The 20,146-nt window shown below is 43.0% G+C and overlaps 2 protein-coding genes across 4 annotated transcripts; one reads left to right on the plus strand and one right to left on the minus strand.

Moving 5' to 3' along the window:
* Positions 1-69: 69 nt before the first annotated feature.
* On the plus strand, positions 70-16,378 carry kif2a (kinesin family member 2a). 3 transcript variants are annotated; one of them, XM_048243324.1, is made up of 22 exons: positions 70-281; positions 3,333-3,427; positions 4,153-4,275; positions 4,737-4,791; positions 5,651-5,776; positions 6,780-6,880; positions 7,063-7,158; positions 7,359-7,413; positions 8,039-8,201; positions 8,764-8,854; positions 8,975-9,038; positions 9,151-9,242; positions 10,401-10,543; positions 10,935-11,139; positions 11,541-11,651; positions 11,946-12,013; positions 12,413-12,496; positions 13,351-13,504; positions 13,825-13,926; positions 14,191-14,326; positions 14,488-14,535; positions 15,890-16,378. In XM_048243324.1, exons 1-22 carry the CDS (start codon positions 221-223, stop codon positions 16,108-16,110), a joined length of 2,394 nt encoding a protein of 797 aa, XP_048099281.1. In that variant the 5' UTR covers positions 70-220; the 3' UTR covers positions 16,111-16,378. The 3 variants fall into 3 exon arrangements, with proteins under 3 accessions (XP_048099281.1, XP_048099282.1, XP_048099283.1); XM_048243325.1 differs by lacking the exon at positions 15,890-16,378 and having other exon boundaries at positions 76-281; positions 14,488-15,532; XM_048243326.1 differs by lacking the exons at positions 12,413-12,496; positions 15,890-16,378 and having other exon boundaries at positions 77-281; positions 14,488-15,532.
* dimt1l (DIM1 dimethyladenosine transferase 1-like (S. cerevisiae)) lies at positions 15,666-20,084 on the minus strand. Its single transcript, XM_048243327.1, has 12 exons — positions 19,929-20,084; positions 19,661-19,734; positions 19,440-19,526; positions 19,266-19,327; positions 18,739-18,832; positions 18,550-18,599; positions 18,327-18,450; positions 18,097-18,189; positions 17,172-17,236; positions 17,025-17,088; positions 16,816-16,922; positions 15,666-16,644 (listed from the first exon to the last, which is right to left on the minus strand). Exons 1-12 carry the CDS (start codon positions 19,984-19,986, stop codon positions 16,602-16,604), a joined length of 921 nt encoding a protein of 306 aa, XP_048099284.1. The 5' UTR covers positions 19,987-20,084; the 3' UTR covers positions 15,666-16,601.
* Between the last annotated feature and the right edge of the window lie 62 nt (positions 20,085-20,146).

Raw genomic sequence — 20,146 nt, forward strand, 5'->3', positions numbered from 1 at the left:
CCAGGCGACACCTTACTCAGCTAGGCTACTTCTAAACAGTAGGATAACTTGCAGGGACGCAGTTTCGGTCATTGTGCGCATGCGTTTCAATTTTATTCTGAGCACCTCTCCCTCCCAGTAATATCCTCCCGGCTTTCAACAAGGCGGAACAGATGAGATAAATTCAAATAATAACACTCTTGTACATATATATCATATGCATATATTCCACCGGTAAAGTATGGCGGGAAATTTCGGCCGAATTACCGTCGGTATTTACGTGGAGATTAAAAGGAGTGATGGTAAGTTTAACTCTAACAAGTCATTTTCGACTTGGCTTTGCTAGCTGACTTGCTAATATAGCTAGCTAACAGACGTTAGCCCAGTGGTCTGATGTCGCCCTGCCTTTACGTCGAGTTCTGTTCGGCTAAGTTGTTAGCCTGCCTATTCTATGTATCGGACTTAGCTTGCTGTCCCTTATCTTTGTTGTAGTAACAGTCTGGTTATTAAGCACAGCGACGGTTGTCTCCCAAACACAACCCCGTTTTGCTGGGTGGCAGTGCCATGCTAGCGTCTTGCAGAAACGTTATTTACCGTTGCTAATTCGCAGTTAACGTTACCTAAATATATTTAGCTGGGTGGATATTTTGTTCAGCTTGATTAGTTATAGCTAGTTTAGCCTTGCTAGTCAACTACCAAGCTAACCCTATCGTAATCGTGTTAGGTAACGTTAACATTATTTCGGAGCACCCTTCGATTAATACAATAGGTAATGTTAGCTGGTTATCTGGCGTTGCCGCAGTTTGCAATCCAGCCAAGCCAAACGGTCTGCTTTGGTTACTACACAAAGCAGTAACAGTTGCTGTTAATAGTAACGTTATGTTCTAGTAAATGGCATCCCACCCCGAGGATCCGAGTTAACGCTACGTTAGCCAAAGTCCGAGATACAAGATAATGTTAGCGTTAAACATAGTAATTCATCTTTAGGTATAAAGTTATATAGCCTGCTGGTTAATTTGGTTGTGATGTAGATTGCTGGCTTGCCAAGAGAATAGCTGCTAACTAGATTGAGTGCAACATTTCATAACCTTAAATCTTTTTTTCGAATCAGCAAGCAACTTACCACCTATGTAACAAACATTGTATTGTATTTAAGTTTATTGGTAACGTTATCGTAACGTTGCCTTAACTTGCTGATGTTCACTTGAAGGGATGATATACCGTATGTTTTGAAGTTTTTATTGAGCTGATCTTAGTCAGTGCAGGTATTAATTGGAGTCAACCTTGAAGCTCAAGGGACTTCATTTGTGGATTCTAACTTCGGGTTTTTGTTGTTAACGTTACAAAACTTATTCAAAAGCTATCATCATGGAACGTTGGTTTACCCATCCTTAGTTCTGGAGAAACTCGTGCAAAAAGTTAGCCAGGTAGCCCAACATTACGAAGCTGTCTCCAGGATGTGGCGCGACCTCCCTCTTGTTCCACGACCACCGTGGATGGTTAGCTAACGGTAGGTAGACACAGTAATGTGTGAAGATCTCCATGGTGACGAGCCTTTCAATAGTGACTAACCTTTGAACAATAGTCACCTTTATGTTAGTATGTAGTGTTGAAACAGTGGTTGTGTAGGAAACAAGCCTATGTGCATTGTATGCTGTTCGGCCACACTGAAGGATGTTTGCTGTCGTGGGGAAGTTGCACGCATATGCATATTTGGTGATGTCACAACTTTTGGACAATTCATAGGAAAAGTAAAGTAATTATATATTAGATTGTTCCCTCTTGATAGTGAGGCATTTCGTTTCCATTACATTGGCCTCATTTGACATTTTATCTGATAAGTCCGTGTTTGTTAAGAGTGGCCAGAGACGTTGCCATTGAAGCCAAACTGACATGTAACAGGCCAATCCGTCTGTTGCTGCAATCAGAGCGTAAAGCGCTGTAGTTGAGCAAACAAGAGGCTTGAAAGTGGACCGGGCGTCTTCTGAGTTAAATTAGTGGCCCTGGGGCTTAATTTAAAGAATTATTGCAAAATATGTATATGTAATATAGGCTAGTTTGTTTTGTCCAAGCACACGTGCAGGGGAATTTGATTTTAATGCTTTAGACTAGAATGGCCAGAACTGTTAGAACAATGATAAGAATAGGCTACTGACATTCTCCCAGTCTATGCTATTTGCCTAGATTGCTACAGTGATCTGTACAATAGAAAGGAAAAGGCTGGAGGACTTGATGCTGGAACTGACTTGTGAAATTAGGCAATTCTGGACAGTAGGTAATGCTGATGAAAAAATGCAAATGGATGATAGACTTCTGTCATTGGAGACATTTGAGGAATGGGGGAAAGGGCAGATATATGTCCAAGTGGTTTTAGATGATTCCAGAACATATGTCAGTTTCAAACAGCCTGTTAAGATTTGAGTTCTTATACCAGTTTTTACAATTTGTTTCCTCTATTGGTGTCACATGCTTCTGATTTTATGTGATGAGAAGCCCATCTGTGATTTCTCTGCCTGTGACTCAATTAATAGACTGTGGATAAGCAGTGGACCTCTTGCTCTTAGCTTATGCAGTATTTCCATTTGATCTGATGTTTTTGCAAGCTCAAGTAATGCAGAAGGATTATGTTGCTGATGTGGATTTAGAGACAGAACCCTGCTGAGAGTTGCTCAAAGAATCATCAGACTCATAAATAATGGACACTGTTGTTTTCCATGATTACAGTGAGTAGGAATATACCGAAATGTAGATCAGAGAGAAGAGCAGAAATGCCTGAAAATAAATGTATATCCAGTGTTTCCCGCAAAATTGAATTCCATTTGTGGTGGTTGGTTTGCAGAATTAACTTGAATACAACAGTTTTTAACAAATTAGCACAGCGTGGTTATGATGCTAACCAGATTTAAGCACAATTTAGTACAACTTGGAAAATCATTGTGTGGTGGTCAATGTTGATATTGTGGTGGGCCGCCACAAATAAGTCAATGTATGGGAAACACTGATATCTATCACTATTATATGTGCATAGTGCATGCAGTCATCAGCTCATCTCAGCTGGTAGACTAAAGTGTTTTAAAGCAAGTCACAAGACAGCAGATATCAACCCAACAAGACTTTGTACTGAGAGTGCAGCACTTAACGGAATCTTGGAGCCAAGGGCTGTAAGCTCAGTGCGTGGGAAACATGGAAGTGCAAGCGCTTCCAGAGGCAAGAAGCACGCACGTTGCCCTGCAACGCTGTCAAATTTTCATGAGCACTTCACTCTGCATCCTAAGGTGACCCTTTATTTTTATATTTTTATTTATGTTTGTATATTTATTGCCCTCTCTCGCTTTTCCTCCCCTGCCCCTCAGGGCGAATACACCAAGCGATGGTCACCTCCCTGAATGAGGAGAACGACAGTGTCACCGTGGAGTGGATCGAGAACGGAGACACCAAAGGGAAAGAGGTATGCCAGTAGCATGGTACAACCGCGTCGCTCTTTAAACATTGTGAATAATGTAACGGGCTGCTCACGGCAGACGACGTGGCTGGCAGGAAGGCGCTGCTGCTGCCAAGACGGGGCTTAGTGGCGGGGTTGTTCTTTACACAGCGTTAAGGTGGTTTTGAACGCTTAGACACGAGGATGTGGGGTGTGTGTTTGATGTGTCAGACATGGGATAACAAGTGCTCTATTGCTTTTTAAATTCAAGGGTGCAGCGAGACTCAATTCTGCTGCAGAGAGTGGAATGGGGCTTAGGAATTTAAAAAAAGCATAAAGGAATACGTGAAACTAAAAATGCCAGTGATCCAGTGCTGCTTTGGCACATTGAAGAGATTCCTTTTCATGTCATCGTTCAGCATTCCACTAGCAAAATGAAGCCTAAGGTCTATCATTTAGATTAAGTCATTTAGATGACGCTTTTAATCAAAAAACACTTACAAAAAGGGAAACAATTAAGGTGCAGTCAACAAGGACTTCTTAGTGCAAAAATAAGCACTACTCGCATAGAATCGAGTGACAGTTCTAGAGGGGGATTGGCAAGTGGTAAATGCTAGATTTAGCATGTCCAGTTGTTAGTAGTGCTATCACTAAGTCTTTTTTTCAACCAACAGGGCAGAGTGAAAGTTGATCATGTTTCCCCCTCTCCCAGAAGCAGCATTTTGACTAAAACATGTCCTGTCTCTCTTCAGATTGACCTGGAGAGCATCTTCTCTCTCAATCCAGACGTGGCCCCTGAGGAAGAGGTCATCCTGAGCCCGGTGACTCCTCCTCCCCCCACAGCCAGCGCCACCAAGGTCAACAAGATACCAAAGGTAGGCACTCTGTCTTTGGGAAGCCATTACATTTATAGGTGCAGAGGAATCTGTGCATTTTTGACTCAGAAAAGAGATAGCTGTGGTGGCTCTGGTGTTACATTAGATTATTGAGAAGGGGGGGCCGCTAAGGATTTCATCAGCCAGTTTGATCAGGAACAGATAGGATTACCTCCTTTTTGGAAAAAAGGCAAGCTGTGGAGATCTCAGCACAGAATACCCTTTTGTGAAATATTTTTTTTCTTTCTTTTTTTTGTTGGTGGTGGGGATAATAGAATTAGGTCACCGTACACAGACTGAGAATTTATAGCCCTTTGGAGGTGTTTACTTAAAAAGAAGTGTCCTTGCACTAACGACTTCAGACTTATACTTCAGATCAAGTACACAGTCTGTAAGATAGTGTAGCCAATTTTTTTCAATATCTTACGGTTGATTTCTTCGTGTTGCACCATCTTGTGCAGAACCGACGAACCATCGCACCTGTAAAAAATGAAGTCCCGTCCAGAGACAACAGAGGTAAGCATGTCTCTTTTGCCTCTGCATTCAGGAATCTGCACAGCAATTCCAAATCCTTAGTTGATTCTATTGGCTGTTTAGTGTTTTGCTTCTATTCATGGTCACTCCACCTCTGTGTTCTAAGACCCGTGGGGTATACTACGAAGCACGTTAGACATATCTAGGCTATGTAGACATATCGAGGCTTGACAAAGCCTTGACTCGGGGGTATACGTAAGTGATACTACGATAGCAGTTATGTAATATATTTGTCAAACTAGGCTTTCAGCTCAGATCTGTGCGCGTTCTCGGTGTTGGGATGACGTTGGCCAATCGTGAAACGTGGAGACGCACAAGACCGCCTCTATTAAAAAGCAATTACTTCCGCATTTATGAGCGATAGTGTAGTCTACACTGCGTCATTTTTTGTGTCTAACCTATAACATCAAATAAATCAATTGTCATCAGTTGTTGTATGGTATGCACGTCCATTAGTGGGATATTTGCACGCACAGCACTATTAAAGCGCATTCGAGATCCAAAATGTTAGTAGAGGCGGAGCTCCACCTGTAAGATATATGACAGAATCCTACACGTGTGAGAACTTCGTTTTTAAGACAATTGATTGGTCAGTGGGTGATAGATTACACGATTTGAGCTATAACTTAGCACATAACCTCCTCCCGACCAGGTTTGGTTGACCGCATAAGATACCATGGTGATATAGCGACACTAAAACAGATCCACTTTCGTGTCACAGCATACCCTGACTTTGAGCGCAACATACCTCGCTAACCCACTAATCGAGATTCGTAGTATACCCCACAGAACATGTCTCTCTGCTGTGCACTGAGCCTCATGTTGTGTTGTGTGTTTGAAGTTGGCTCCACCCGTGCCCGGCCTGCCCAGCAGCAGTACCAGCAGCAGCCTGAGCCAGCCGTGCCTCCCCCAACCTCGCAGCCAGCCCAGCCCACCCAGAGCCAGACCGCCCAGCAGCTACAGAACGGTAAGCCCCTCCCCGGCCTAGTCCCTAGCCCCAGCGTATGGGGAGCTGCAGTCCAACAGATAGCCTGCGGAGTCCGTGGAGTCAGAAGGAAGCCGCTTTCCCCCCATGTGTTTGGCTCTTAATTGTGTAACAGTTCTTAAGGTGGATTGGCGGACTTGGCCTGTTTGGTCGTCTTCGTGTTTGGTGCATTCGCCACCCCCTCACCCCTCCTCACGTTCTCCCGTGAAGTTGTGCTGTTCTGACCTAGTCTTGACCTGGCTTGTCCCGTGATTGAATTAGATCAGATTAATCTGTCTACTCTTGACAGTGGTTTGTGCTAAATGCTAAGCTAAGCCCTCCTGCTGCATGCTAAACTCCTACAAGATTCTCCTTGGCTGTTGTGCCTCGCAGACAATTTCAACCGTCTGTCCACAGTGTGGTTTGCATAGTCAAATTGCCTGCATTAGCAAATCATCCACAAACTGCATTTTACTGCCTTTCTGTCAATACACCAAAGTCAAAATTGGGTCAGTTATTTGGTGTGATCCTCCGGTCGGCCTCCCTCTCTTTGCATATTTAATTAGTGTGGTTTTCAGGTTTGTCTGGGCTCGCCTGCTGTCACAGGCTTCAGGCTGAATCCAGGCTGAATCTTAGTGACTGTAGGAGAGCAGCGCAGGGAATAAAGAAGAGGAGACGGACTAGAGAGAGGGAGAGAACAGGGGACAATGAATAAAGAGGATGGGTTTCTGGCTCTGTCGTGTTCCAGCTGCCTCTGTTATCTTCCTGTCTCCACTGTCAGAGCCACTGGCTGTTGGCCCCCGGCACACTACAGACATGGAGGGATAGAAAATGGGGGAGAGAGAGAGAGAGGGGAGGGAGGGAGACTGTTTGAGATGAAAAAAGGCTCTTTTCAGAGGGTTTCACGAGTCTCTTTTGTTTAGTGCAAGGTTGCTGATTGTTCTGGACACCCCAACCCCCCCCCCCTTCTCACATTTCCTTTCCTCTTTCTGTGCTTGCTGTGCAGCGAGGAGGAAGTCGAACTGCGTAAAGGAAGTGGAGAAGCTGCAGGAGAAAAGAGAGAGACGACGACTGCAGCAGCAGGAGCTGAGAGAGAAGCGAGCGCAGGTCAGAATCCATGCGCCTCCCTCTCAAATCTCACACACACACACACACATATGCATGCAGATATAGGGCATTTCTCAATATACATAATCTGTAAGGCACACGTTGCATGCATATATACGTCATTTCTCTGAATATACAAAGTCTGTAAGGCACACATTTCCTCACACTTTTTGATCCTGCAGGAAGTTGACACCACTGTTCCAAACTATGAGATTCTGCAGATGATCAGAGAGTTCCGAGCTAGCCTGGACTACAGGCCTTTAACCACTTCTGATCTGGTGAGTAAGGACGCAGCGCTCTGATCTGCCAAGGTCGCTGAAGTAACCTCAGTAATAGTAGAAGAATGTGTGCTGTAGATGTTTCTACAGATTGTAGTGCACATTGTTGTCAAGGCAGATAAAGGAGATAGTTATTGATGGAAATTATTTCAATGTGGTTCAGATGATCACTTGCCAATACTTTTTTTTCCCCCTGTCAGATTGAGGAGCATCGAATATGCGTATGTGTCAGGAAACGTCCTCTGAACAAAAAAGGTGGGTCCTACGCAGCCATATTATTCTATTTGGTAGAAAGATTAATCATGTCCAGATGACCATACTGTATGTCTGCGTACATTTGGTTCGCTGGTTGGCTAGTCATCTTCTAATCTGTCCTTAGTGGAAAAACAGAAATGTCTGAGTTTCCTGAGGTCCTAGTGGTTAATCTTCATGCCTCTATGCTAAGGAACAGGGATGTGGCTACAAGGATGCTCTTTGGCTTACTTTACAACTTTATCAAGCACTGTTATCTTTTTTCAAAAGTAGCACTGTGAGGTATTGTGATACAGGTATTGCATGAAATTGCATGCCTATTTTACTGGTGAGTCCCAGTTGCCATGCCAATTAAAGATGCAGGCAAATTACTTTAAAATTCTAATCATATTCTCACACAGAGTGTTGGCTTTTTTGCAAATTGAAAAGTAATGTTGCTAAAAAACTTAATTTGTTATTCACCATGTAACTAATTTCCTATTATTTAGTTAAAAGAAACCGGCGCCCTGCTATGACCACTCTGTGTCAAAGTGAATTTAATTCACATTCATGGAAAGCTATTACTGATCTTTGACCCTTGGTTCTCTTGCTTGAAGTGGCTGCATCAAAATCTCCCTTCTCCTTTTAGAGCTCACAGTGAAGGACTTGGATGTGATCACCATCCCCAGCAAAGATGTCGTCATGGTCCACGAACCTAAGCAGAAAGTTGATCTGACGCGATACCTGGAGAACCAGACGTTCCGTTTTGACTATGCCTTTGATGAAAGTACAACAAATGAAATGGTTTATAGGTAATTAACTTTTTCTGTGTCCTTTCAGTTCTACTTTTTGTCACTTACATTGTAGTACCTAAAACCACTGGTAACAAATTTGGCTCAAAGTTAGAAATTCATAATTCAGGTTCACACAAAGCCTATAACCTTATAGAAAAACTCTTAGGCATTGTTGTTGAGGCTGTTGTGTTCTCTCAGTAAACGTCTAAGCACACTAGAATTTCATTCAGGATGTCATAGTATTCCCATTTGTGTGTCATTTGCTGCCCCACCCTGTGGACAAACGAGACAGAAACACGTCATTGCAACACACACCCACTGGTGTTTGTGTATGTCTGTTTAATTAAGTCATGCTAGGTCCTTAACTGGATCCCCTGGTTACATGCTCAAAGACACTAAAACCTCTCCTAAGCTGAGCTTGTGAGCTTGAGCAACACTGAGCTTTTGATTCTGTGCTATGTGCACGTTTGTTTATGTCAGCGCCACTCTCAGTTGAACCGTAGGAACTGGTAGAACAAGCAGAGAGGTGAACACGGAGAGATTCAAAAAGTTTCAGTGACGTGTTTCACCTCCCTATCAGATTTACGGCCAGGCCGCTAGTGGAGACCATATTTGAACGGGGGATGGCGACCTGTTTTGCCTATGGACAAACAGGAAGTGGGAAAACCCATGTAAGTCAATGGAATATCATTTCAGTTGAAAATGTAGCTGTTTTCTTTCCAGAAAAATAAAAAAAATTGATACACTTCCCATCATACAACACTAATATGTCTTGATTTCCTGCAATTTAGACCATGGGGGGAGACTTTTCAGGAAAGAACCAGGATTGCTCGAAGGGAGTCTATGCTTTAGCAGGTAACTTAGAGCAGATTGTACTGTACTGTACTGTGATAATTCAGCCACCGTTACTTCATTTGTTTTAACACTGACCCTATCACACTCAGTTTGATGTCTCTATTGTGTGCAGCTCGGGATGTATTTCTAATGCTGAAGAAACCCATCTACAAGAAGCTGGACCTTCAAGTATACGCAACCTTCTTTGAGATCTACAGTGGAAAGGTAAATTGTGCGATACATTTTCAACGACGTATTCATGTTCAGTGTGTAAGACAATGAAAATGCAGTGAAGGCAATCTTATGAAAAAAAATATTTATAAACATTTGTATTATTTCTACTTGTATTTTGTGATATCAAATATGTACTTATGACAGTGGGTTTTGCCGGCTTCAAAACTGCATTACTGTATTTCCCGTATTGCCACATGCCCTGAACTTGTAAAAGTTATTTTGTAAGATGGCTCACTTGAGCTTGTAAGAGTTGTTTTGTAAGATGGCTCACTTGAGCTTGTAAGAGTTGTTTTGTAAGATGGCTCACCTGAGCTTGTAAGAGTTGTTTTGTGGCATAGCTCACCTGAACTTGTAAGAGTTGTTTGTAAGATGGCTCACCTGAACTTGTAAGAGTTGTTTTGTAAGATGGCTCACCAGAGTGGTATTTTACAAAACCTAGATAAGCGATTAAGCTGGGATTTTTTTGGTTATCCTGGATGAATTTAGCCTTGACTTGGTTTCACAAAAGAGATGGCACATAAGTTACCATGGGGATTTATTCTCTGCACCTAGCCTGGTCCCGACCAGGCTAACAGCCAAGCTAAGTTCATTCTAATGGTAATTATGTTGTCTTATTGGCTCCGCTAGCTGTCATTCAAATCAGACCTCCGTGGTAATTTTTAAGGAACTTTATTCCATTTATATACTATTTGCTAAATGTATTTGCTCGCAAAACAAAACAGATTGTCTGCCTACTACCATATGGTTATTATTTTAATTGTGATAGCCTTATAAAAATTAACATAGGTATAAGGTACTCATTGTTAGCTTATATTGTTGATAGATGTTCGATGAATAGCCTACTGTAGGCCTAGTTGTGAACTGAAACAGGATGGGCCATAATAACCTCTGACTAGTTTAGGCTACTTATTGTTAAATTGCAATGTGAGCGGCAGCCAGCAGGATACGTCGAGGATATGTCGCAGGATTATTTAAAAAGCAAATGTGCGTCTGCCCTGATTCTGATACCGTGGCGGTATTAATTAAACCGTGGGGGGCCGCCATGCTGAAATAAACGTAGAGGAAACACAGTTGTTTTGTGGCGCAGCTCACCTGAGCTTGTAAGAGTTGTTTTGTGGCATAGCTCACCTGGTAGCGTTTGTGCTCCAGGTGTTTGACCTGTTGAACCGCAAGGCGAAGCTGCGCGTGCTGGAAGACGGCAAGCAGCAGGTGCAGGTGGTGGGGCTGCAGGAGCGCGAGGTGCGCTGTACAGAGGACGTCCTCAAGCTCATCGAGGTCGGCAACAGCTGCAGGTGTGACACACACACACACACACACAAACACACAAACTCTGTCTCTCTCAAGCGCAAGGTGACCGAGGATGCACCAAGGATGTCCTGTGGAATGGGTCAACTCCTGTTCTTCTATTATTCATGTTACCACTCGCAGTCATTATGTTACCATGTTGCCAGCATTATTCATGATATTGATATTGTAAAGATTATCATTACCATGAGCTGCATGATGTTCCATATTCACTTGTGAAATGGAAGTGGCACATCAAAATGTGATGGCAAGCCCCCTTGTTTTCTTGTTTGATGTTCTACAAGGTATTTGAGACTAGTTGACTTGAGGTCATTTGCTTTATAAGATTCTGTCTCTATGTTTCTAATGTGAATCTGCTTGTCTCTGTCTTTGCTTCAGGACATCAGGCCAGACGTCTGCCAATGCCCACTCGTCCCGCAGTCACGCCGTCTTCCAGATCATTCTGCGCCGGAAAGGCAAGATGCACGGGAAGTTCTCCCTCATTGACTTGGCGGGGAACGAGCGCGGGGCAGACACCTCGAGCGCTGACCGCCAGACACGCTTGGAGGGAGCCGAGATCAACAAGAGCCTGCTTGCACTGAAGGTATTAGGGCAGAACCACTGCTTTACATGGCCTGTGGTTGTTTCTTTTGTTTTGAGTTTTCTCCATTGAGGGTTGTTTACACTCAGAGGTTTATTGGTGTTCTGATTTGTGATCCGTCTGTGCCTTTAGCCATGCTAACAAAGGAAGATGCTCTATATTTTTGGGCATTAAAAGGGTGAATAGTCTACAGTAGTTCTTTTTTTTCACCTCAAAGAGGCCTGTGAGTTAAATTACCTGGCTGCATTTTCAAAGCCTTTTTCTTCCTCCTGTTTTTTGTAAGCAGTTTTTATTTGTTGTTCCCCTTTTTTCTAAAGGTTACCTGCCACATTTATTTTTAGCCTCAACAGCAGCAGCACTCGGCTCCTTGCTAAACGGTCTACTTTATGTTTCCGTCTGAACAGGAATGTATTAGGGCCCTGGGACGCAACAAACCGCACACGCCTTTCAGAGCCAGCAAACTCACCCAGGTGCTCCGAGACTCTTTCATCGGAGAGAACTCCAGGACATGCATGGTGAGTTCTTCCTTTTCTTTTTACCTCATTCCTTTCCTCTGTACTTTCTTTCAGTGAGTTTTCTTTCACTCTTCTTCACTGACGTCACTGGCCGTCTCTCTTCACCCTCTGCCAGATAGCACTGAAAATGCCTGCTTTGTACTGCCTGAAAAGGATGGCTTGTTTTGTGGCTCACTAATGTCTCTCTCTCTCTCTCTCTCTCTCTCTCTCTCTCTCTCTCTCTCTCTCTCTCTCTCTCTCTCTCTCTCTCTCTCTCTCTCTCTCTCTCTCTCTCTCTCTCTCTCTCCTTCCCAGATTGCAACCATCTCTCCTGGTATGGCCTCCTGTGAAAACACCTTGAACACGCTACGCTATGCCAACAGGTGTGGACCCACCATATTCAATGAGCTTTTGTCAAACAATTTGGATTGAAGGATTGAACAACAACCCAATGCTGTGTACTACATAGTCATTTCCTTCAGTGTTGCGTCACTCAAGCTCAAGCTGCAGTAGGAATTCCCATGGTAGGCTTAGCGCTCAGCAGCCTGGAAACTGTTCTTTGGTTCGTCCAGCCGTGTCTATTGGATTGAAGTGACCAGTGTTGAAGTGGGCATTTCTCTCTCTACTGAGCAGGATTTGAAGAGGTTGTTGGGGTGGTGGTGGTGGTGGGGTCTTTGGGAACAGTCGTTTTTTTCCCTGTCCAAACCGCCTGTTGTCCTGACCCTCTCGTCTCCTCTCTGTGTGTCTCCCTGTCCTCTCTCGTCCTGTCCGGCGGTCCTCAGAGTGAAGGAGTTTGGGATCTGTCCCTCGGACATCCCCTTCTCCCAGGGCGGAGGAAATCGCTCTGAGCTCTCTCCCGCCCATGAGTATGACGGCATTCCTACTTCTCTCCCCCGCCACTCATCTCACTGGCACCCATACGAGCTTCTCCCTTTCCCCTCTTTTCTCCTTTTTCTCCTCATGCTGTTTTCTACGTGGTTGTGCATGTAAGGGCACCAGCATGCAAGAAATGCACACAATTCTCATAAGGATGATGCAGCACAAAAGCACCATGAGTAACATTCTCCATTCATATGGACGTTGGGGCCCATGTTCGTCATTGCTGTTGCTGTCGCTATTGCGCTTGTGGCAGAGTAACGCCTTTCATTTCAAAGCTTTTTAAAAGTCCTCACGGCTGTCTGTCATTTTGCCTCCTAACCCTTATGTGTTGCATCTTCAAAGTGCTACTCTTTTGTGATTTGGTTAAAAAGCTTAATTTTTTCCACTTTTGGTAATGATACTGTTGTTCTGTATGGTGGTTGTACTTGTGGGGCACGTTCAAGATGAGACCATTAGCAGCCACTTGAGGTCACGGTGTGTGGAGAGAGCAGTGTGGGAATAGGCTACAGGATGGCCTGATGACTCTAAATCTGACAGGTTCTGTATTGTATTGGGCAATTGGTAAAGCAGTTTTTAAGTGAACATTTTGGGAAATTAACTTATTTGCCGAGTTACATAAGATGATTTATACCCTTCTGCGAATAAGTTAATTTCCCAAAATGTTGGCGTGTTCCTTTAAAAACTGTTTTAGTCAAAAAGTGGATTGGTAATGACAGACTGTGGTGTTAGGCTGGCTAGTGCCTACTGGCTGTGTATGGTGGCATCAGTACACCTATGACTCCAGCTGAAATTTGTTGAGGTTCCTTGAGGTGTCTGAAACTCTGGTCTTGCATGGCGACAGGGTGAAGGAGCTGACCGTGGACCCCAGCGCGGTGGTGGAGAGCAGCAGCCGGCCCAACATCCACGCCGTCAGCCAGCTGGACCTGATGGACGAGGAGTGGGACATCAGCAACTCCCCGCAGAGGGACGACCTCAAGCTGCTCTGTGAGCAAAATGTAAGACCCAAAGGGCAACAGCCACTGTTTTTTACCCCTGCTACTTCCAGCTGTCATTTATTGTGAGATACTGTGAGCAGAAAATACAGTTTTGGACTGTTAGAATTTATGCTCTGACCCTTAGGGACGTTTTGTTCCGTGTCAGCAGTAAAAATTCTGAATTTAACCATTTTGAATCCAAACTCTCTCTCTTTAATGTGAACTGAAGGCCGAGTTCCTGTTGACCCCTGGTATTTGTTCTCATCATGCGTGCCCATCCTTGCTGACCTCCCCCAGTAAGTAATGTTACTTGTGCCCATGTCTTTTGTGTGGTGTTGTAGGAGGAGGAAGTATCCCCTCAGCTCTTCACCTTCCATGAGGCCGTGTCCCAGATGGTGGAGATGGAGGAGCAGGTGCTGGAGGACCACAGGGCCGTCTTCCAGGTGACTGATCCTGTTTCTAACCTTGGTTGTTGTACCTGCCCACTTCACTTCCTCCGCTGAGGAGGTGATGTTTGTACTGCAGTTTCTGTATGCAGAATTGCGCAAAAAAAACACCAGCCCGATTTTATTAGTTTAGCTAACTTAACTGTAGCCTGAGTTCAGTTCATGGAGCAGATTCAGACATCCAAGGAAGGGATTTAGTGTGTGTGTGTACAGTCTTCAGTAGAGGAGTTGACTGGATTGATCTCGATTGGTTTTGAGCAGGAGTCCATCCGGTGGCTGGAGGAGGAAAAGGTTCTGATGGACATGACGGAGGAGGTGGATTATGATGCAGACGCCTACTCCTCCCAACTGGAGCAGATTCTGGACCAACGAATTGATATCTTAGTTGAACTTAGAGGTAATGCTTTTTTTTTTATTATTGATTTCTCAAAATAATTATAACTGCATGATTTCATTACAAGCATGTTCCTCATATCTTGTAGAAGGTACAACCCTGAGCATAACACATCAGCTACTTTTGGGTAGTTGTACTCATTTCATCCCTCTTTTTATTAACAGATAAAGTGAGGTCATTCCGCTCTGCACTCCAGGAAGAGGAACAAGCCAGTAAGCAGATCAATCCCAAGAGACCTCGTGCCCTGTAGTCGGTGGAAAGGCTCTCTGTGTTCATTTATGTGCGCATTTTACTGCACATTTTAATGCAACGGAGCGTGTCACTAGATGATTAGGCCCGACCCCGCAGAGTTCAGATTATGTTGAGACAAAAAAAAAAAGAGGAGCCATGATCCTTTCAGCGTCTTCGCAGTTTCTTCTTTGTTTTTACCAATAGACAGTCAGTGTTCATCGTCTACATTCATGTGACCATTCGGAGGAGTTGGGTGGACAGAAAGAACGGACACGGTAGTCATGAAATGTGAAGGACTTCCTTGTATGTGCAGGATCATGATGGTTGTCAGAAGTTTTATTTTATTATTCTAGTTTCTTTGTTGTTTTATTTATTTCTTTTTAATGTTTTTTTTTTTTCTTTGTATGGATGCTTACTTGGTTCAGTGGATACCTCCCCCCTATATTTTATTTAGCGTAGTTGTTTTTAAGTTTTTCCTCCCGAGATGAAGTTGTTCTGAAGATCAGTTTTTTAGCAGGCTTTAATCACTGATAACCATGTTCTACAGGCATCACACGGAATGTTCGCTTTCACGGTTTCTTTTGAGCTCCTGTGTTCTCTCACTACAGTAATTCTGTTTTCTTGTTGTACGTCAGTGGGCAGGTTAGTAATGCTGCTTTCTGTTGAAGAGAATGAGTTGCAATTAAGATGCACTTTTCATTGTTTACCTTGTTAGTTACCTTGTTATACTCCACGTCTCCTATGACTCTACGTCTAGTGTTTGGTTTTTGTGCCATATCAAACCATGAGGTGGCTAACAACTACTACTTCCTTACATGTAGTACTGATGATCATGAATATCACACCACTAAACGCTTTGTATAAAAGAAAAACAAACAAAACATGAGTAAAATTAGGGCCGAACTATTCTACATTACTGATGTTTTCAGCATTTACACCAAATGTTTTGGTGGCTAAATAAAGACTGATTTGACATGAGGTACGTTTTCAGGTTTGCTGTGTTTTGACCCAGGCGTTTTACATCATAACTAATGGACGAGGTTTGTGTATGTATACATAAGTGGTCCAAATCATTATTTTTCTGATTCATAAGAACTGAATCACACACTCCTTAGGGGTAAACTGTATTAAAGTATGTCACTAGCCAAAGTGAAAACATTAATGTACTTAAGTGCTACAAAATTCCATAAAATTAAGGATAGAAACACAGCAGTAGGAGCAGTCTTTTGTGTGTAAAGGGGAAAACCCAATCTGATTACCCACCTTCCATTTAGTCCCTGTTCTTACAGTACCAAGCGGATTAACAATCTCCTTTGTCTCCTCTCTCTCTCTAAGGCCTAGCGAGAATCTGTCGCACGTACGAGGCCGACTGGGAGACAGGTGACCCAGGCCCGCAGAGCCAGAACCAGAGCAGTAGTCAGAGCCATGAGCCAGGGCCAGACACAAAGCAGCAGCTCTTAGCCAGGGACAGGGCAGCCACAAGGACACTGAGAACCAAGGAGGAAAAGGGCAAGAGGATGAAGCCCTGTGAAGGTGACCGCAAAGGTCAGAAATAAAACCACAGCTGGACTGTTGGTCAGTCCTTTCAAGACAGTTTTTAAGCATTATTAGGGATTTCTTGTGATTTCAGGACAGTTTTTGAGTTAATAGGTGGAGATGATTCCTTTTGATTTTTTAAGTTGGATTTCTTAGTTTTAGTTAGGTTAAGGTATTTACAAAGACATATAGAACAGATGTGTAGTCAAGGGTCAAGCAACACATCGTACATCCATAAATTATGTAACTGCTTATTTTACACACATTAAAACAGTCTTATTGCTCTTCCCCCTGACATAGTTTGTGATATTTGCAACGCTATAGAAATCTGTGTGCCGGTTTTGATGCAATGTTCATTTTACACAGCAGCGGCAGTTCAGAATCTGAAGATGGTCTCTCAAATGAAGTACCACTATTGGCTCACAGCCGTTTTCATCAGTTTAGGGGTCCTCTGTGTTATTCTCCTCACTGAAGGCTGTTTTGATACAATCCAGGGGTTGCTCCTTCAGGGTTATGAGAAGTGGATCCCAGCAGAGTTGAAGGCATGGAGAAGTCTGTAGATTAAACAGTTCAACATATTTCTTTATCTGCACAACTGACTTCATTTAATGGTTAATGATTGAGGTTAAATCAGAGGACTTTCTTCCACTTCATCTGTTGCTTTGTATAGTTAAGTCAACATTATTTAGTGTGAGGGCGTATGTGTTCATTGCTGCATCACTTACACCATGAAATCATCTATGTCCATGGAACGAGCCCGCTTTTCACTGAATCCTGCCTCTTGGAGAACGCTTTCAATTTTGGCTGTGATACTGAAGTCTTGTGGGATGTCCTGTTGGATGATGTAAAATATTTAAACACAAGATGCTTTGTGATTAAGGAAGCAAGGACCATGAAAATATGTTTGATTTCTTAGTAAGTAAAATAGCCTTACAATGTTGTGCAAAGAACAGTGGATTCTGTAGTTCTTCTCCAGTAGCTGTTCCACTGCTGTGGACCTGAGAGGTAACAGGAAAATTACTTTTATATCCTCCCACTAAAACTATTGTCTATAATTTACAACAGAAGCAGTAGTACGTACTTGAAGGCTGCATTGAGTGTCTTGTTCTTTCTAACAAATGCGATTCTAACCAAACCGTCCCACTCCTGTTAAATATGGAAAATAAATGTTCAGACATGCTGTTAAAAGACATAGCTAAAGCAGTAGCAGGCTCTAACACAATTTCCCCACACTTACCCCAAAAAAAGTCACTATCACATAGGTGTTTTTTTTTTTTTCCATTACATTGTAATGAACCCCTCTTTTTGTTAGCCAGGAACTGAAATTACTTGTGACTGTGATGGCCAGAAAAACTGACACGAACAGGCTAGTAACCTAAACCAACTTGATATGCTCTTTTACTCGCCCCAGGCCAGTGAGCTTCCCCAAGGCCAATTGACTACGAGTAATGACGAACACCAGAATCGCACCACAAAGCAAAGAAGAAGCAAGTCAGAGCATGCCTTTATTGGCCAAAGATAATCTCACTGGTTAATGTTTCAAGCTGGCGTGGAGCCTTTCTGTTCCACATCAAGAGACCAGTATGGTTGACGGAATAAGTGACAAGACTAACGTATAAAGTTTCAAGATAATCACAAAACACACCATTGCACAGAGCATGCATGCCTATTTGCATTAACTTGAATGATTTCCTCCTGTATAAATAGGGCTACATCTATTTTTATATTAATTTCCCTACACAAACAATCCTAGACATTCTATTTATAAACCAGGGTCATCGGCTTCAGAATCAGAGGGCTACCATTTTGCTATGGTTCAAATTCTCTGTTATTCACATATCTAACGAAAGATGAATTACGACTTGGCCGAGACCTTTGCCACAACAGATTCCTGAATTATACATTATATCATGGTCTTCGTCAGCTCTCCCCATCCCACCCTTGGACACTAGCCACCAATCGGTGGACAAACACCTCCTTTTTAGGGCTCAAATGACAGGACTTACCTGGAAATTAATTGGAGGTGGAGGATTCTTTGGCTCTATTCTAACCACACTGGATTCCACTTTAGGGGGTGGACGGAAGTTATTTTTTCCCACCTACGTTTAACAATACAAATAAAAGCACAATTCTGAAAACTCTGATCAAACACAACTGAACAACTACAAAAGTTCTGCGCTCATCTGTAGGGGAAACGCATAAAGAAACTGACAGATTAAACACCACAATCCAATACCTTCATGAGATGATCTACTCGTGAGAGCAGCTGTGTGTTTATGGAAAGCCTGCAGTACAGCTTGTCACCGGGCTTGGCCACCAGTCGCATGGCAAATTCCCTCTGGAACATCAGGACTGCACACCTGAGTCGAGTATTCAACATGTGTACATTAGTGATCAGTCAGTGGAACTCTGCACAACATAAATGCCACAACATTCCCTGTGCTGTGAAGTGATGTTACCTAAAGAAAGGCCGGTGAAGCAGTAACTTGAACACAAAAGGAGATGAAATCTATAGAGGGGGGGAAGGAAAGACAGTCAATGTTCTGGGCATTGAAGACAAATTACCAAATAAGGTCAATACTCCATTGCTAACTTTAAAAGACAAAAACATTCTAATTGTTTTAAACAAGAAATTACATGCGCCATACCTGGTAGGGCAAGTTGGCAACACAGACGTCAAAAAAGGGCAGTTCTGTTTTCAGGACATCTCCAATCAAGATCTGTAGCTTTGTCTGCATTGGTCTGTGAAGAGTAAAGGTTTGTTAGCTCCAGCCAACCCCATCTTATCCCTCTTACCAAATCCTTACCCTGCATGAGGGTGATGTACATAACAGAATAATCATGCTAAGCTAGACACAGGTATGACAAAAATACACACGACAGTTACCCTCTTTAACATCATTCTATCTTACAACTTTTCTTACTTTATCCAACTTAGCACAAACATCACATATTTGCATACTTGATATCCCACTGGATGAAAACATAAGTAATATTGAAAACTGTAATATACAGTATCTTAATGCATTCAGTCAAGTCAAATATCCATGGCTTTAACAGAAAAGTGTATTTGATGCATCGATATATCGAATCGAATCGTTTGGGCAGGTGGGCATTTTAGAGATATGCCAAGATGGCCAGGGATGGTATGCCTTTGATACAACTTAATACTTACGTGCACTGTACTCTCTTCTGAAGTTCCGCAACCAACCTAGTGTCCAACTCACAGGCTACAACCTGATGGGACAATATAAGAACAAGGTAAAGGTTAGAGAAGTTGCAAAACAAACAACAATCACATTTCACATCACATTCAGGCAGTCCACAAAGGTTATCCCAGGTAGCCTACCTTTTTTGCCTTTTCCAGGAGTTTCACGGTCATGTTACCAGTTCCAGGTCCAACTTCCAGCACCACATCTGTCGGTCTAAGCGCAGCCTGCAAATTCAAGGTAATTTTTGAGCACACCCAAACAAGGAGGTGTTAAAGTCACATACATTATCAAGTATCAATTGGAGACATTAGGCTTACATACTATAACGTTACAATCTGAAAAGACAAAACTGACCCACCTTTTCAATGATACCGTTGACAACCAGAGGATTTTTCAGGATGTGTTGGCCAATGCCAGTATTGAACATAATACCTGTAGTGATGACACAAATCTTTTACAACACAAGGACTAGAAACAATCCCTTACGAAAAGTATAACCTACAACTCTCTAACGTGAGCATTAGCTGCTACTCCAAAACAGTTAGCAGCACTGGCTACTGAGAACCTTAAAATAGCTATTCATGAATGGTCACAGGAATAGCAGCAAAAGCTGAAGCGTCACCGACCTTGGCTTTTCACCTCCTGATGCTGTCGAGATTTTTTCTCTGCTTTTACTTTAGGCATTTTGACAGATTTGGAGATATTCTTGGATTAGTTATGTGGTCCACTTGCACACGTGTTTACAACAAGCGACAGGAAGAACCTTTCGTATTCTTAACATCGAAGCGTGAATGTGAACTATAGCACCATCTACCGTTTGGATGACTAATTTTACATAGGTCCA

Source organism: Alosa alosa, chromosome 5 (assembly GCF_017589495.1).
Source record: "Alosa alosa isolate M-15738 ecotype Scorff River chromosome 5, AALO_Geno_1.1, whole genome shotgun sequence".
NCBI lineage: Eukaryota > Metazoa > Chordata > Actinopteri > Clupeiformes > Clupeidae > Alosa > Alosa alosa.

Excerpts from the sequence above, each read along its gene's own strand:
- dimt1l (XM_048243327.1), bottom strand. The coding sequence starts at position 19,986 with ATGCCTAAAGTAAAAGCAGAGAAAAAATCTCGACAGCATCAGGAGGTG. Across the intron at positions 17,237-18,096 it reads CACCTCCAATTAATTTCCAG|GAGTGGGACGGTTTGGTTAG; the intron begins GTAAGTCCTGTC and ends CATATTTAACAG. Across the intron at positions 16,645-16,815 it reads GACATAGATGATTTCATGGT|ACTTCTCCATGCCTTCAACT; the intron begins GTAAGTGATGCA and ends TTTAATCTACAG.
- kif2a (XM_048243324.1), top strand. The coding sequence starts at position 221 with ATGGCGGGAAATTTCGGCCGAATTACCGTCGGTATTTACGTGGAGATT. Across the intron at positions 282-3,332 it reads GGAGATTAAAAGGAGTGATG|GGCGAATACACCAAGCGATG; the intron begins GTAAGTTTAACT and ends CCTGCCCCTCAG. Across the intron at positions 11,652-11,945 it reads AGAACTCCAGGACATGCATG|ATTGCAACCATCTCTCCTGG; the intron begins GTGAGTTCTTCC and ends TCTCCTTCCCAG.